This window comes from Hyperoodon ampullatus (genome assembly GCF_949752795.1).
Source record: "Hyperoodon ampullatus genome assembly, chromosome: 3".
NCBI lineage: Eukaryota > Metazoa > Chordata > Mammalia > Artiodactyla > Ziphiidae > Hyperoodon > Hyperoodon ampullatus.
Window position 1 is genome coordinate 89342221 of NC_136916.1, and position 17939 is coordinate 89360159.

Below are 17939 nucleotides of genomic sequence, written 5' to 3' on the forward strand. Positions count from 1 at the left end.
GCACTCAAATAGTGCTTTTTATAAATGTTCTCTCCCAACAGAATAGGCTGTACTCATTTTTGTATTCCTCATGTGCCTACTACTCTATTTTAAGCATAAAGACCTCCTAAAAATATTAAATTGAATCTACTGAAGGATTTTGCAAGAATATACTATATTAGAGACTGCAGGGTTAAGTTTTTATCTTAATTCAACAATAGCCAAAGAATAACAGAGTGATGAATGTTTTCAAAGTACCTACAATTCAGTTCTATGAATATCACCTGACTTCTCTTTGACTAAAACCCTGCTCAGCCTGGAGAAAGGGAATTGTAATACTACTTTATATTCATATAGCACTCTGCCCTACATAAAGTGTTTTCTTTTAATCCTCATCTTAATCTTGCTAAGTAGGTATTATTATCCTTATTTATTATGGAAAGATTGAGAAGTTAAGTGATTTGCCCACGGAGTTACAGGCAAAAAGTGTCAGAGCTGGGGTTCTAACCCAGGTTTTTTGTGTCAAAATCCAATGCCCTTTCTGTACTCCGAATGCTAAATCTTAGGGGATTGACTGAGGAGAAACAATTTATGCAGCAACTATAATAGCCTGTGTTGTGTTTATGAAACAATGTCAGTAGCACCCTAAACAGCAGTATTTTACCAATTGTACTCATCATGATTAAAATTGTCCTGATTCTTATGTGTGTGTGTTTGATGAAGTAGCTCAACTCTTCTGGCATAGTGTTGGATGTTTTATGGCATTTTTTAGTCCAGGGAAAAAACCTACACATTGAAATGTCAAAGAATGGGAGAAAGTGAAGAAATTATGTATTACCTGGGTGTTAGTTTCTAATACAGCTTTACTGCTAATGTGTGCATGATATTCTGCAAAGCATGTAAATCATACATGTTTGCCTCTTTATGAAAAGAAAGATTTGGTAAAGACTTTGAACTTTTCAGCTGGAAACGTTTATTTCAACATGAAATATTATTATAGTACTCCCAAGTTAGGAGTTAAGTTTAATGGGTTTCTTTTTCATACTTAGAGGAAAAACTCTATGACTATATTTTAAAATTCCATACGGTAATTAAATTTGTTTGAGAACCTATAACTGCTTCGAATATAATTTCCATCAGCATATAATAAACACAACCCAAAAGCAAAATGTCCATTATTGGCCAATCTAGTAGAAGATATCTTATGAAAAGTATAGTTTCTCCTCATTCATTGCCACCTGGAGAATTAAAAACTTTAGTCTTCTTTTTATAAGCTCATGGCGTCATTCTCAAGAACAACCAGAACTCAAAGAAATTCAAAGCCATTCATTCTGGTGAATTGCAGCCTGTCATCAATAACTATTTATTGAATGTCCACAGGGTGCATAGGCATTGAAGTGGCAAGTGATTTATTTGCATTATTCAAAGGATTTCTAAGGGAAGTCTGAAGATTTGAAGACGTTTTTTAAAGATGCAAAGCTGTGTGTGCTACTCTAATTTAAAGTGCCCCTACACGGAATGGTTAGTATAGTCTGGGCTTGAGAACTCTAGGGATTTCAAAACACCCAGAGCCGACTTTTTTAAGCGAAGACCCCATTGAGTGCCAAACGACAGATGGAGCTGGTGGTCAGAACACGGCCCCACCAGGGGCTTCTGGACAAGTCAAGCCCTCCCCGGGCTGGAGCAGGGCCGATTGCGGCCGCGTCGGTCATGACCCGCCACCCCATGCCTCCCCTCCCCCCATCAGCTCACACCATCTCCCAGTCTCCAAGCCCCGACCGGTTCTCGCGAGATCCGGGCAACTGAGCGCTCGGGGCCTTTTCAAATCGGGATCCGTTACCGCTTTCCCAGCCGCCGCCATTGTGGCGCTCGGAGCCCCTCAACGCAGGCGGCGCAGGCGGAGGCCGTGGCGGCGGGATGGCCGACGCCGACAAGCCCGAGGTGCTTAGGGCAGCTGGCGACGACAGCCCGCATCGGCAGCCCGCGGAGCCTCCGGGCGAGCCCCGGCGAGAACCTCACCCGCCCGAGCAGGAGAAGCAGCCGCCGCAGCACAGCAGCAGCTCCAATGGCGTTAAAATGTATTGTCTTTTCCTCCGGGGACCGGGACGAGGTGGGGGGGGGGGCGGGAAGTCGACCGGGGGTGCCCCACGCAGGGCTGAGCCTTGGGCCGTGGGCGGCGGGAGGTGCAGGTGCAGCTGGCCCTCTCCCGGACCCTCCCCGCCCGCCCCGAAGCGGGGGATCCCGGGTGTGGGCCTGGGGTCTGGCGCCCCTCCCCTGCTTCTGGCCCAAGACCGCGAGTCACCCCCTTTTTCCCTGACTTCGGCTGGAAAACCTTTAAGCAGAGCTCGGCGGCCGCCACGGTTTGCAGAAAAATGGTCCCCCTTTTAAAGGCCAGTAGTTAGTGTTCATCACTAGGGAGTAACTAGGGATGACATCATCGGACATTTTCTCTTAACCGCCGAAGACGTTTGTAAAAGGAATATCCCCCCATCTCCCCGTCCTCATTCTGAGCTTTATAAGTTCACTGTTGTTTTCTAAAGTATGTATTCATTTCTTAACTGATATATAGCAAGAGGAAGTTTAGTAATATGCTGTGAGACTGAATCCATTGTTACCCTTGAACTGGTAAGAGGTACTTTAAAAAAGGAACTGTGCGTGGTGCCTTGCTCCGCCCCCCCCCCCCAGCTCCCTCCCCATGTTTGTCAGCCACGCAGGCTATTTAAAAAAGAACTCAGTGCGGGATGGTAGGGTCTTAATTTTGGTAAAATGGTAAAATAAGATCTTTTTTAGTTGCAGAAAACCCACTACTTTTAAGATTGCAGCTGTCATCAGTACCGATAAAGAATGTAGTCGATTCGAATCCATAATAATGCTGTGCTCCCCTTTGTTCTTGTTATATGGGGGGAATATGAAGTCAGGCATTTGATTTGCACATGCCCAGCTCTTTAAGCCTGAAGTTGAAAGTATGTTAATAATTTAGTGAAAACACTAAATTTAGTAGAAAGTGAAAGTGAACATAGTACTTACACAAAAATAGGACAGGTAAATGTTCTTACTTTCCTTTTGTATAAGAACTTGTATAAGAACAGAACTGGACCAGTCTGTTTAAGGGTTGACTGCAGATAGATAAGGTAGGTCTCGCAGCTCTGTTATGTACTCTTGCTCTCAACTGGATTTGAATAGGATAGGCAGTATCTTCTAGGCAAAATAGAGGTGGAACCTGGTGCACTTAGTAACTGAAGACCCAGAAAGTGAATGAAGCACTTTCTACCCTGCCTGCCAAAATGTGGGCTTTCAGGGATTTGGCATCATAAATACAAATGAAAACTAGTAGAATGATAAAAGCATTTTGTTTATACCTAAATATGGGCCTGCCACCTCCTGAACAAAAAGTACAGCCTTGAATTATGGAGAGAAGCCGTGCTATACTTGGGTATGATTAGTGTAATGGTCTTGGTACAGATAAAGCTGGTATCTAAACCTCCATTAGATCTAAAAGGCTCTAATCCCTTTTAAAGTCTCACTGGGGTTTAGCTAGACAGAAGAGGACAGAGGTGGGAAAAGAATCCCTTTCACTTCTGATTGAGGAAGAGGAAAATATAAGGTGAAGCAATGTTACCAGTAAATACAAATGCAGATTCTTTTCATATTTCTTATAATTCATCTCTCTCCCTTCCTCTTTTCCCAGTTGAGTAAAGAAGCCAGTTTACTCTCAGGGGTTTCTTGTACTGCTTATTCCTTAAGAACATAATGGTCTATCATGGGTCACTCACACTGAATAACTAGGGACATTTACCTGCATCAATCTAACAGCCTTTTTTTTTTGACCCTGGGCAGCAACTGGAGTAGTTTACAACCCAACACATAAACCTTGAGTTGATTCACCATATATTTTTAATGATAAGAATTCATAGAGGTGATTAAAAGTTACCAAATATTGCCTTAAAATATATGTTGCTTAGAAGTGGACAGAGTGCTGTTTGTCATCAAGACTGAAATGATTTTTACTGAGGTTAATTCATAGTAATTAAGGATGGAGGCAGCTATGTCAGAGACAGCTATGTCTTACTCCTGTTTGTATTTCCCAAGTCCTTATATTTAAAAAGGCGCAATAAACATTTAAGAAATGCAGAAGTGAACTTACATGATCATGAAACTCATGTCCAGAGGATTTATTTGGCATGTTCACATCTTTTGACAAGAAATTAAAGATGTTTCCCTAGGTCTAGTCTTTTTTTTATGCCAAAATGGTAGACTAGCTCTCCTTAAGTGAATGGGAAGAAAAATAGCCGTATTGTTATAACTCTTCATTATTCATGTGTGACTAAGTAACACCTTGGAGCATATGGAGATTCAGAGTTACATTACAATGGTTGTATAAAATATTAAGTATTGGTGCAAGGTGTAGTGTTTGAAGTGGAGTAGTATTTTTTATTATATTAGGAGTAAAGAATGGAACCGGGCTTGACTTTGGATCTCATAGCATTATGCTTTTTAAGTCACATATTGAAACTGTGTGTCCTCATTTGTTGTTGGATACTGATTTTTCAGAAATTGATGTCAATTCGGGTAGACATAATTTAGTCTTAAGAGTAGATAATGTTTTTGTGGCTTAGAATCATCACAGTCTTTATTTCAAGTACATTACAAGGGAGATTGCTTAGATGAATAGTTCTGGAATTATTACATGGAATTCTGGATATAGTGCCAATATTTTGATATTATGTAGTATTATTTTCCTACGAGTTTTTACATATATCTTTACTGTCTTTCCCATAGTGTATTTATGACTTGGAAATGAGTTCAGAAATTGAGTAATTATAGTTCACTTTCTTAATAATCAGACTACACCTCTAGCAACTAAACTGATCTACCTTCCATAGTAATCTTAATTTATGCATTGTAGATGCGCAGTTTAACAGTATCTTTAAGATGCCACTAATTGGGGAAAACTTGAAGAAATATCTCCCTCTGGTCATCCCTTGAGTAATAAAGAACATATCCTATATAATAACTTTACCTCTTCTTAATGGAATTGTTAGATTGTTGTAAGCTTACAACATCCATGTAAGAATAAAAGAACATAGTGAGTGATTCAGAACTTTGTGCAGTTTTCACAGTTGGTTTCATCTAGGAATAAAATAGGCAGGGGAAGGTGTATTTGGATAGGGACTGTATAGATGTCTGCTCACCTGAACAGAGACTTAGTTTATTTTTAAAAACCTTCATTGAATTCAGCCTATTATGTAAATAGGTTCTTTGGGGGATTAAAAAGAAGTGTTTGTTCTTGTATCTACTGTACTCAGAAACCAGAGAAAAGTGCTCTGTGGCTTTTTGACTGCTTGCTGCCATTTATAGGAGTGCCACTCTGTTCAGACAGGTAGGTACTTGCTAGAGTTGGACAGTTGAGAAGACCACTTCCAGGCATGCTGTTTCTGATGAGGGAAGATGTTTGATAGTGAAGGTGTCCCTGTCAAGGTCTGAAGAGGTAGCAAAGCATGTTTGGCCCTAATGTGTCTTCCTTGATTTTAGCAGTTTTTCTGGCAGACAGTAGCATCATCTATGGGTTCTTAATTGACTATTCATTCAAAAATTAATATTTATCAAGCACATGTTACCACGCTAGATGCTGCTGACACCAATGCAGATAGTTTTTGTTCTCACAGAGTTTTACATACTATATTTATGGCTGCGTTGTTACCTGCTCAGAAAAACAGTGTCTGAAAACTGCACTATATTGTGGAACAAATGACTACAGTAAGAGGTGTGTGTGGAGCACTGCAATGTATAGATTCCCACAGTCGCTTGGCTCAGAAGATAATATAGAGCCTGGATTATGAAATCTGATTGGTTGTCAGAATAATCCAGAAAGCTTTAAAAGATTTAGATTCCTGGATGTCATTCCCAGAGATTTTTCTTAGTATATGTTTGTGAAAAATTGCTTTAAAATCGAAGTTTTAATTAAATAGTTTTAAATTCACTAGGGTAATTAGTGACTTAAATCTATTGTTTCTTCTGCAAAAAAAAAAAAATTACTTTTGAAAAGTAAATTGCATTTTTAAAATGTATCTCCAGATTTTTATCTTTAGGGTTTGCGTTAAGTGTATACTTAACATGTTACAGGTGCTTGGTGGATAGCATCATATAGTTGTAATGTGATTGCAATCTTATAAATTAAATATTTTTCCAGTTAGGACCTCATTAAAAAGTAGATTTATAAAATTCTGGTTCATGTTGCATTTAAGTACTGCTTCCCTTCTCCATCCCATCCCACCATTTTAGGTGATACTACTAATAAAAATGGCATGATTCTATGAAGTACGCTATCCTAGTTTATAGGTTAAAACACAGAAAATATTGGGCATGAAAATAGGATACCTTATCATTTTTCTATGTTGACCAAATTGGGAAGAGACAAAAATTATGAGAGTCATATGGGAGTATATAGATAAAATTGTGTTTTAATTATGTTCTTAAAGCAATGGAAGAGGAAAGTTCTGGGAGGAAACCATTAACCTTTAAGAGAGAAACTTTTTCTGGGTCTCATTTTGTAAATTAATTTTTGTAGAGTTCTGAATGAGGCCCAGAAAGTTAATTCTCCATTAAAGGTGGAAGTTTTAATATACTCTAGAAATAAAATCACCCATTTTACCCTCTTGTTAGGTTCTAACAACGTTTATTAAGTAGTATGATGGGAAAAACTGGATTTGTTTGAATGCTGCAGCTATTTAATACGGAAAAAAAGGAGGGTTGTTAAACGAAAACTTTGGTAATATGCCCAAATCATTGCTTTGAAAAGACATTGGGTAATTTCGAAGCTAGTAGGCTGAGTCTCCAGCTGCTTTGCTGAGGTCTAACTTAGGGGAGAATTTTGTGAAGCGAAGTGATAAATATGAAATATTTATTTAACGTAGACTTAAATTATGGAAGCCACTCTGAGGTTTTCTTTTTGTTGTTCTGTTTTTTGTTTTATTTTTAATTCACAGGGAGAATGATGAATCAGTCAAAGAAGAGAAATCTGAATTAAAAGAAAAATCTACAGGAAATAAGAAAGCCAACAGATTTCATCCTTATTCAAAAGACAAGAACTCAGGCACTGGAGAAAAGAAGGGTCCAAATCGTAACAGAGTTTTTATTAGCAACATCCCATATGACATGAAATGGCAAGCCATTAAAGATCTAATGAGAGAAAAAGGTAACTATTTTTGATAAACCCATTGTTGGTAATTTTCATATAGAATGAGGAGGGAGCTAAACAAACATTTTTTTATTCCTGTTAGCCACACAGACTCAAAAAATTGATTTTTTTGACACATAAATTAATCTTTTCCTCTTCTTTCACTTGACACAATTTCATTACAAGGTAGTATGGATAAATGAAGGTTTTTTTTGTTTTTTTTTTTTTTGCCATTTTAGTGGGGTAGTAGCGAACCAGCATATGCATGCCACCAAGAATTTTGTTAAAGTGATTGCTTTGTCTAGTTGAAGTTTTTATAGATTTTTAAAGGCCTATTGCATTAGGTAAGCAATACATTTAGAGCGTTAACGTATGAATAATAAGGTCTGATTATTTTTTTTTCCAAAAGCTGTTTTGTTATTATCTTGGTGGAGTCTGGAATCTGGCTGTGGAATTCATTTTGTTTGCATTGTCATGAATGTCATGATGCTGTCTCTGCAGTTCTATATTAAAATTGCGTTACTGCTGTTGCAGTTTTGTTTTCAGAATAACCTGAAAACCTTCATTTTATATACATGGTTGATTTTGGGGAAAAATATTTTTAATACTTGATCTTGTAAAAGTTAGTTTTGTTATCTCTTGAAAAATTGAGTTTCAACAGTCCTGCAAACTACTTACTTGGTTTTGAGGCTGATCTCTTCTAATAAATAAAAAAAAATTTGCATTGGTGTATCTGTTGTAAGGTGACAACTATTTGATTGGTTTTATTCATTGACTTTATTTAGAAAGTGTGTGGCTTGCTGTGAAGCATGACTTGTAAATTTAGTTTACTGACGGCAAACAAGATTGAAGACATTCAGGTAGAAAGTCACCTTAAAACAGCTGTTGTGTGTAGGCGACCAAAGTTATTTGAAAAGTGCTAATGTTGATGTTTTTAATATGATAGGCTAAGGGACCATTTGTATGTATATGTGCATTTGTTCACCAACTATATCATGCTGGCCAAAATATGATCTGTAGCATGAATTAGGTTAATATGGTTGTTAGCTTTTTTAGAGAATGTGGATGATGTACATTTCTGAAAATTAGTTAAATTTACATAGCCATTGACAGGAGGTACGTTGGTCTGGTTTTGATTGTTGGTGAATAATAGGTGCTTTTCTGTAGAGTTGTGCACAGGTGTGCAGTAAAGCAAGATATTGGTGTTTAAATGTATTGTTTCTTGGTATCTTCCTTTTGTATGTCTTATGTAGTTGGTGAGGTTACATACGTGGAGCTCTTTAAGGATGCGGAAGGAAAATCAAGGGTAAGTGCTGTGGGCAATAATCTGCTTGAGGTTTAAAAGTTCCTCAGCAGTTTACTTCTTGTATAATACTTGTACCAGTTTTTGGAAACTTAAGTTTCATTTTGTTTTACTTTATTATGAAAGATTTGAGGCTTTATACTAGCAAGTCTGACACTTATACAAACCAAACTAGCTGCCTTGAAGGGATGGGTTTTGTAAATGCTCATAAAGGGCGTTCACTTTTCTAATGCTCTAAGGTAATGCTTCTTAGCCAATAGATTTTAATATGGGATATTTTTTGTTGTGTTTTGATGTCTTTAAGGATATTTTAAAAATCACTGAATTGATAATATTTCCTAAGAGTTCTATGAGAGGCCTATAGCTTAAAGGTGTTAAATCAGAATGTACGTTTGAAACTTGCACTGAAGAGCCTAATTTGGTAGCCTGCAGGACTACATAAAAGGCAGTGCTCTGACCAATTGGTATGAATAACATTGATGATTAAATTGACATAGAAGGAATTGGTTGATAGTAGATTTTGATTTTAGTAAGAAAGCAATATATTGAAGAATATAATGGAAAGCTTTTTAACAATGTTTAATTATACTAGCAAAAACCAGTTGGGTGCATGAGAAATAAAAACTTTGTCATCACATTCAAATGGCACTTTGAACAGTAATATTGACAAGGAATTATTTAAAAACTGATTCTACTAATTTGTTTCTTTAGCATAGTTTTTTTTTTTTATATACTTACAACTGGATGCTATTAAATTGTGTGCAGCCAGTTTTGAGAACTTTGTTTAACATTAGATTAATATTTCCTATTTTGATTTTAATAAAATTGAAAATTTTACATTAAAAACTATTTGTGTACCATGTATCTTTCAAAAATATTCGTAACAATGTAAAGATAGGTATTTGAGAGCCTTGAGTTACTTTTGATTGAATTTGTGGTATGACATTACTTTAGTTTTAAAGAAGATCATCTAAAAGTTAAAATGTGCTCCAAGCTTGTTAGATGCTAGATTCTATAATCTTAAATAGATAGATCTAAAAGTTTACAGAAAATTTGTGGTCACGTGCCTGTTACGTTCTGGAGGTCTAAAAGACAAAGAATGATTGTATTACTGATTTTTAATTATTTAAATGTTAGAATCTGCCATTAACTTCGTCTACTGATCCAGAACTTTTTTTCTTTTGCATATATTGACAAATCTACCTGGATATAGGGTTGTGGGTAAGAATTTTCTTTTTTTAAGTATCTTAAGTCAAATTTAAACTTATGATTGGAAAAAAAAATCTTAGTACATAAACATTTCCTATAAATTTTTTCCCCATTAAGTGTGGTTGAATTCAAAGATGAAGAATTTGTCAAGAAAGCACTAGAAACTATGAATAAATATGATCTTAGCGGAAGACCCTTGAATATCAAAGAGGTAAGATTTCTTATATTTGGAATAATTTAAACATTTGAATTGTAAGGACATGTCTTCTTTGGATTTTCATCTAGTAAGGTTATTTATCTGATTACAGCATTTTTTTTTAAAGGGTAGATGCTTACTAAAGCATTATATAATTGATGATAGTTTTGCTTGTACATGATTTCCTATTTGCCCTTAAGCAGTATCCTATGTATATGATTTGTTCCAAGTTATTATAAGCAAGGGTGTATGATTCTAAAAAATTACAGGACACAGAAATTTAAAGATGACAAACTTAAGGTGCTGACTTTTTTATACCAAGTTTATACTTGGTATAAACATTTTCAGTTTTTAGACTGTGTTATTAGATTTAAGAAATATTGTAGATATTCTAGTTGATAATTAAAGTTTGCTTAATAATGCAAATACCTTATGGATTTGAATAAAATTGATATTCACTTTTAATAAAATTAACCTGAAACTATGCCAGATTAAAATTTAAGAAAAGTTATAAATCGGTTAGTGAAATTTATAACTGGAACTTGGAAACCCCTAAAGTGGAGATGTTCCCGCTGTATGAAGCAGTGTATAAATATGTTGACAAAAGAATGATCGGAAGATATGTGAAAAACTGTTTACAGTTAGGTGTAGTTTACCTTGGAAATGATTAGCTTGAATAGAAGTCATTTTCATGTCTTTCTTTAGTTCATATTGTTGATCTTATCTGAATAGTTGATCACAGACCACGTATGTATATATCCTTGCTAAAGTCTATAGTAAAAAATGATAAAGGATGTAACTTTGGGACCCTGAAGAGTTTCCACCAACATGGATACAAAGCATTGTAGAGCAGTACTGTCAGTCACAATTTAATTTAGTATGGTATTGGTTTGAGTCCCAGCTCTATCACTTTCTAGCTGTGTGACTTAGTTGAGTTATTCTCTAAACCTTAGTAATTATGATAGTATACAGATAATACTTACCTAGTTAGGGTTTTTATGAGGATTAAATGGAGATACATTTATGAGGATTAAAAAAGCTCAGTCTCTGGCATCAGAGAATCTGACCCAGGGCAAATTACTTAACCTCTCTGTTTTCTTATCACTAAAATGGGTATGATACTAGAATCTATCTGATAGTGTTATGAGGACTCAAAGAGTTAATATATGTAAAACAATAAATGTTACATATTTGTTATAATTATATAAAGCACTTAGCACAGTGCTGAAAATATAGTAACTACATAATAAATGTTAGCTGTAATAATAATTTTTTTAACTTAAAAAAATTAATTAATTTATTTTGGCTGCGTTGGGTTTTTGTTGCTTTGCGTGGGCTTTCTCTAGTTGTGGCTGGTGGGGGGTTCTCTTCATTGCAGTGCACGGGCTTCTTATTGCAGAGGCTTCTCTTGTTGCGGAGCACAGGCTCTAGGCACACGGGCTTCAGTTGTTGTGGCACTTGGGCTCAGTAGTTGTGGCTCGCAGGCTCTAGCGTGCAGGCTCGGTAGTTGTGGCGCACCGGCTTAGTTGCTCTGCGGTATGTGGGATCTTCCTGGACCAGGGCTCAAACCCATGTCCCCTGCATTAGCAGATGGATTCTTTACCACTGTGCCACCAGGGAAGTCCTGTAATAATAATTTTGATTGTTGTTATTCCCGCCCAAGGTGGGAGTGTTACTGGTCCTTGGTCTTTTGTTCCTGGATATGAGGTGATAATAGCTTAAAATTAAAGGCCATGCTGCCAACAAATACAGGTATCCCATATCCCTTTATTGGAGTCAGCTTCTGAATTTCTCTAATTCTATTTGAGCCTAGGGGCTTATTCTTTCCTTTCTTTTTTTTTTCTTTTTAAATATTTTGACTGAGATGTAGAAAATTGGTAGAGAAAGTTTAGACTGTTGTAATCTGTGCCAGCCATTTATTTGGTAATTTTTATGCGTAAGCCAGGACCAGTTTTCCGGAAATGTGCTGATAACCTAATAATTTCCCATAAGGGTGACATTTGTAGAACAGCCACCATTTGGGAAATTATTATTTTGAGAATTATGACTTGCTTTTTTATGATGTTTCCTATTCCTCTTCAAATGACCAGTGTTATATGGAATTCCCTGGCGGTCCAGTGGTTAGGACTCTGTGGTCTCACTGCCGAGGGCCTGGGTTCAGTTCCTAGTCGGGGAACTAAGATCCCACGAGGCTCAAAGTGCGGCCAAAAAAAAAAAAAAGACAAGTATTATAGATTCTGTGTCTTTTTATTTTTTTAAACTGGAAAAAAAGTTTATTGGATGCTAAAGGCCAAGCCCGTACTGTTTGTGTTCTTTTAAGTTTTAACACATTGTAGATCCTCAGTAATATTTCAGAGATCCTATAATAGAGTTATGTGATCCAAGTTGATATAGGATACTCCCATTTTTTTACTTCCTAAAGAGAAAAATGGTTGAGTTTGGCCTGGCTAAATGATGAGGTGTTCTTTATTCAGTTAACTTTTTTGGATTAATATCTCTAAAGGTCCCTTTCTTGGAATTATCTGATTTTCACATGGGTGGCTGGGGTCAGTGCTGAGAAATACTAGTTCGAGTCTAGGGAAAAGTATATTTCCAATGTTCATTAACAGATATTAGAATTGCATTTTTAAATTTAATTAAGTGAGCTTTAGTAGCAGTTGTAAACTTATTATAGGCCCTCTCATGGCAGTAGCGGGCAGTGACTGGCAGGCTGACATCTAAGGAGAAAAGAGGAATAAAAATCATGCTATATAGTAGGTGGTTTTACATAATTTGTATTTTATATATGTTTTATATGTGTGTTTATATTTTTGTGTGTATATATGTTTATATGTCATACCTAAAAAAATCAAAATATAACAATATGTTTTATTAATGTTAAGATGTAAAGGACAAACAATCTGACTATCTTAGTGGTTCATGAAGCATCTTCCCTGCTATGTCCTCCTCCTTCCCCCATAGGTAACCACTATTCTAAGTTTTGTATTTGTGCAAGGTTTTGAAACCTTAGACCTGAATTATTTATTAACTTAAAGAGTTTTATAGCATTCTTCAAAACATCAATTTCTTTGCTTTTGTATTTCTTTTTATTTCTTCATGGTGATGGAATACATTGGATGCCAGAATATCTTTATTCTTACATTCACTTCACCTTCTGTTTTCCAGCCTTTCTAGAAAATTTATTAAAGTCATCCAACTTCCTTTTTATTAGTATTCCCAGATGGAGGCCAGCAGAGTAGAGTTGATGGTTACATATATCATAATCATTTGGTATTGCAGATGATAGTCTATCTGTGTGTTTATGTGGTTTTTGTTTGTTTTTTGTACTCTACTTACTGAGATGAGTGAGAAGTATGTTTAACCTTGCCTTTTTTGCTTTGTTTAAAGGCAGCATATTTCTCTTAAAAGTCAATGAACTAAAGAAAACAAAAACAAAAACCAACCAATGTTTAGTACCATTCTTCATGCCTTTCTTTATCTCCCTTCTCCCTCCATCTCAGATCATAATCATTGTTGAGGATGGAAAGAGGTTGGAAGGTGGATAATTGTATTTTGTTCGAGAATGAAATTTACACATTATAACAGTTCCCCTCTACCCCAGTATTCCTGGGTTTTATAACAGGCTGTTCTTCTGTTGAAAGCTTTGAGTTAGTATGAATTTGGCATTACATTGGGCATATAGTGGTCAGAATAAGAGTCACAGTAAGTATTTTGTTCCTCTTTGAGTTATGTGGATTTATGTGTGTGTGCCATATACTTGTATACCTGTATGAGGACAAAATTAAACTAATTTCAAGTTCTTAAGTGACTTTAGTGATTGGAAAGAGGTATTTAATTGACATCCCTGGAGACTGAAATCTTTTGTCTATCCACAGGTTTTTATGGGACTGAATTCTCTGGATGAGAAAAAAGCTCACTCTTCAAGAGGGCCACTAATTTGAGCCAGTTGGGATAGCTGCTGTAGAATTTGAAGTTGTTATTTTAGTGATATAGACTTACTGATGTATCTGGTGGCATTTAACATTCACTGTGTGTTATAGGATCCTGATGGAGAAAATGCTCGTAGGGCACTGCAACGAACAGGAGGATCATTTCCAGGAGGACATGTACCCGACATGGGATCGGGATTGATGAATTTACCACCTTCCATTCTCAATAATCCAAACATTCCTCCTGAGGTTATCAGTAATTTGCAGGCTGGTAGACTTGGTTCCACAATTTTTGTTGCTAATGTAAGTTTAAGCTTTACTCTAAAAATTTGCCATTCAGATATTTAGTTCTAATCATGAGATTATTTAATTAGATGAATGGGTCATAGGTTTATAGAACATTTTGCTTGTTTTTAACTAAGCAAAACAGTAATTATTGTAAACTCAAACCCAATTTAAGTCCATAAATATAAGGTCAGAGTGTAAATACGAGTATTTAGGATTTTTTAAAACAGAACTGTGGAATTTATAAACACTTAAGCAGTTCTTGAAATTATGTACTTACATTATATGTGATTTTTGTTCATACTGGTAAATGGATTTCTTTCTTTAGCTTTGATATTTGATATTTGTGAATGTGCATGTTGTAGTTGGTTTGTCATTTGTTCTAAGCTTTTGGAAGTCAGTGATATCAACCATACTTTCCAAAATCTGAATTTCTGTCAGTAAAAATAGATATGAAAGTTTCAAATGTACAAAACAGGATTGAGCAGCTCTGAGAGACTGTTTTGGGAATTAAAAAAATTAAGGGTAAGGAACAATGTAGATGTAGCTTAACCGATCTTTAACAATTTAAGATGTTTCTGCGTGAAGACTATTGATACACTGTTTAACAAGAATTATAGTTCTTTATATTTTTGAGAGTTTAGAAAAGATTTGTATTGTTTATAAGTGGGGAGAGGAGTTAATAGGTATGTAACTTTATATAATTTTATATTAAGCTTGACTTCAAAGTTGGTTGGAAGAAGCTAAAGGAAGTGTTCAGCATAGCTGGAACTGTAAAGCGGGCAGATATTAAAGAAGACAAAGATGGCAAGAGCAGAGGAATGGGCACAGTCACTTTTGAACAAGCAATTGAAGCAGTTCAAGCAATTTGTATCCTGATTTACACTTTAGCATTATTTAATAAGGTTGAAGAAGTTTGATACCGTTTTGTGGGGATTATGGAATTTAAGGTTGCCTGGCTTAGAAATGTGTATTAGAATTTGGTCTCCAGCACATAAAACCTTTACTATGTCCAAGTACTAAAGTCACTCTTAAAACTTGAATTAGCCATATTGTATAGGCCTGGTATGAACTTTTTTCTACTTTCTCTTCCTACCACAACTAATTGTATACATGCTGTTGACAGTAATGTAATTCATTGTGCATTAATACAGTTGCTTTAAATGAAGCCTTGTTAATTTTCTTTTTGCAGTGGTTGAATTAAAAGATATTTATAAAATAAAACTATAAAGCAAAGAACTGAAGATTTTTGAGTATGCGGAATAGACTAATACAAATAAGTAAAATACTAAGGATGTTTTTTAAAATAACAGAGATAGTCTGATGCTAAATATGATTATTAAAAATGTGTTTGTGTTCAAGTATAATTTCATAGTTGCCTAACTGGCTTTCCTTGACTGAACCAACAGCTATGTTCAATGGGCAGTTTTTGTTTGATAGACCTATGCATGTGAAAATGGTGAGTTCCTGTATATCACTTCAACTCTCCAACCTCTTCAAATGTTTTATCTGCTCTCTTCTATGTTACAGATCTTTTTAATTATATATTAACCATATAATAAACTTTTTTGCAATTAGGATGACAAGTCTGTCCCTCATGAAGACTACCGTTCACATGATAGTAAAACACCACAATTACCACGTAAGTAAAAGCTATTATTAGAAGTAATACAGACTATTCTTTTTCAATTTCATTATATGCTAAGCAAAACTTTATTTTTGTGCCTACTTCCCAAGTTGCCCACAGTTTGGTGTTTGGAGTTATGGAGCTAGTTGGGCATAATTGATTATATGTGACAGACACTTTTCTTTCTTTTTGTAGTTTTTCCTGATTATAAAAGCAATGTATACTAAAAAATTTGTTAAGCTCATATGTGAGGGGGAAAAAAAATCGTTGTGATTTTACCACCCATAAGTAACCTCCATTATAACATTTTTGTGCATTTCCTTCCAGTCTTTCCTTCTAGGTGTATTTTTTTACATAGTTGAGAACTACCATATAAATAATTTTCTATTTTTTTGTTTAACAAAAACATTATTCTATGTTAAAAATTCTTTCCAAAATTTATTGGCTATTAATAATCTATCATATGGATGCTCCATAACTATTTCACTGTTATGTATATTTTAGGTATTTTAACATTTTCCCTTTAATCACCAATAGAGTTTTTTCTTTTTCTTTCTTTTTGTATACAAATCTTTGGTATGTTTTTGGTTATTTCCTTAAGATAGATATCTTGATGTAGATTTACAGGTTTTCAGGTATGTGCATTGATCAGTATTATCAAATTGTTTTCCAAAGGATTATAAAACAGCAATATGATGTACTTAACATCTGTGTCTCAATACCCCATGTTCAAAATGAGGATGCTTGATAGTACCTACTTCATGGGGTTGGCATGAGTATTACATGAATTAATATATAGTATATGTAAAGCACTTAGAACAGTTCTGGCATAATGTAAGCACTCAGTAAATACTATCTCGTGTTCTTACTTTTTGTTGTATTTTCTCTGGTTATTATTAAAGTTTTTTTCCATAAAATATTTAAAATATATAGACAAATATAAAATCACTAGTGTAGCTGTGTAGACCATATTTGTTTTAGGTGATTTTTCTTTAAAATAAAATTTTACAGATAAAGATTCTTCTCCCCTACCATCTCCCACTAGATACCTTACCTAGAGGAAACAACTTATGAATACAGTGTTTATCGTTTAGGTTTTAATAACGTGATCACACATTTATACATCCATAAACATTATATGAAATTGTTTTGCTGGATTTAAAATTTGGTGTGAGTGAAATTATATTGTGCCTATTATTCTGCAACTTGCTGGTTTTGGTTTAACATTGTTTCTGAGATTTATGTTGATAGATTGTAGCTCTAGTTCCTTTATTTTAACTGCTAATACCACATTTTACATATATATTTTTTAGGTTATTCTAATTTTTTGTTATTAGAAACAATACTAAGTTGAGTGTTTTGTTCTTTTTCTCTTAGAATAATATGTTCTCAATGTTTGCTAGAAATTATTTGTAGAACTGGCCTTGTATTGTTTGTGGGAAGATTTTTAACTATTTATTGTTCATATTTCCTATTGCTTCTTGACTCAATTGTGATAATTTCTACTTTTCTGAGAATTTTACTGTTTTTCTTCATCTTCAGATTTATTGGCATAAAATAGTCTCTAAATTTTTGCCACATCTATAGTTCTTTTTTAAATTCCAGTGGTTTGCAATTTGTCTTTTTTTCTTTTTTTTTAAAAAATGTATTTATTTTATTTATTTTTTGCTGCATTGGGTCTTTGCTGCTGCTCATGGGCTTTCTCTAATTGCGGTGAGCGGGGGCTACTCTTCGTTGCGGTGCATGGGCTTCTCATTGCCGTGTCTTCTCTTGTTGCAGAGCACAGGCTATAGGCGTGCAGGCTTCAGTAGTTGTGGTGCATGGGCTCAGTAGTTGTGGCTCGCGGGCTCTAGAGCACAGGCTCAGTAGTTGTGGATGGACTTTGTTGCTCTGCAGCACGTGAGATCTTCCCGGACCAGGGCTTGAGCCCGTGTCCCCTACATTGGCAGGCGGATTCTTAACCACTGCGCCACCAGGGAAGCCCCCTTAGTCAGTTTTTCTTAGAGATTTGTCAGTTTTATTAGTGCTTTCAAAAAGTGAATTCCATTTTTTATATTTTAATTTATTCTCTTAGTTTTATTTCCTTCTCTATTTCTTTGGGTTTAGTCTCTTATTTTTGTCCTAACTCCTTAAGTTGAATGTGTACTTCACTAATTTGCAGCCTCTTTTTTAATACAAGTAGTTATGACTATAAATTTGGCCACTATATACAAGTTTTGCTATAGAGTGTCTTT

General features: G+C 35.3%; 1 protein-coding gene across 1 annotated transcript in view; it reads left to right on the forward strand.

The window, feature by feature from the left end:
- Positions 1-1896: 1896 nt before the first annotated feature.
- MYEF2 (myelin expression factor 2) overlaps positions 1897-17939 on the forward strand; it is a gene marked incomplete at its 5' end in the record, with an annotated part of 50445 nt that continues 34402 nt past the window's right edge. Inside the window, 9 exons of the mRNA XM_079699520.1 lie at positions 1897-2057; positions 6966-7174; positions 8410-8462; positions 9673-9680; positions 9786-9879; positions 13905-14096; positions 14795-14948; positions 15488-15537; positions 15657-15720. Of these exons, the coding sequence (XP_079555646.1) occupies positions 1897-2057; positions 6966-7174; positions 8410-8462; positions 9673-9680; positions 9786-9879; positions 13905-14096; positions 14795-14948; positions 15488-15537; positions 15657-15720 (985 nt within the window). The remainder of the gene's footprint in view (positions 2058-6965; positions 7175-8409; positions 8463-9672; positions 9681-9785; positions 9880-13904; positions 14097-14794; positions 14949-15487; positions 15538-15656; positions 15721-17939) is intronic.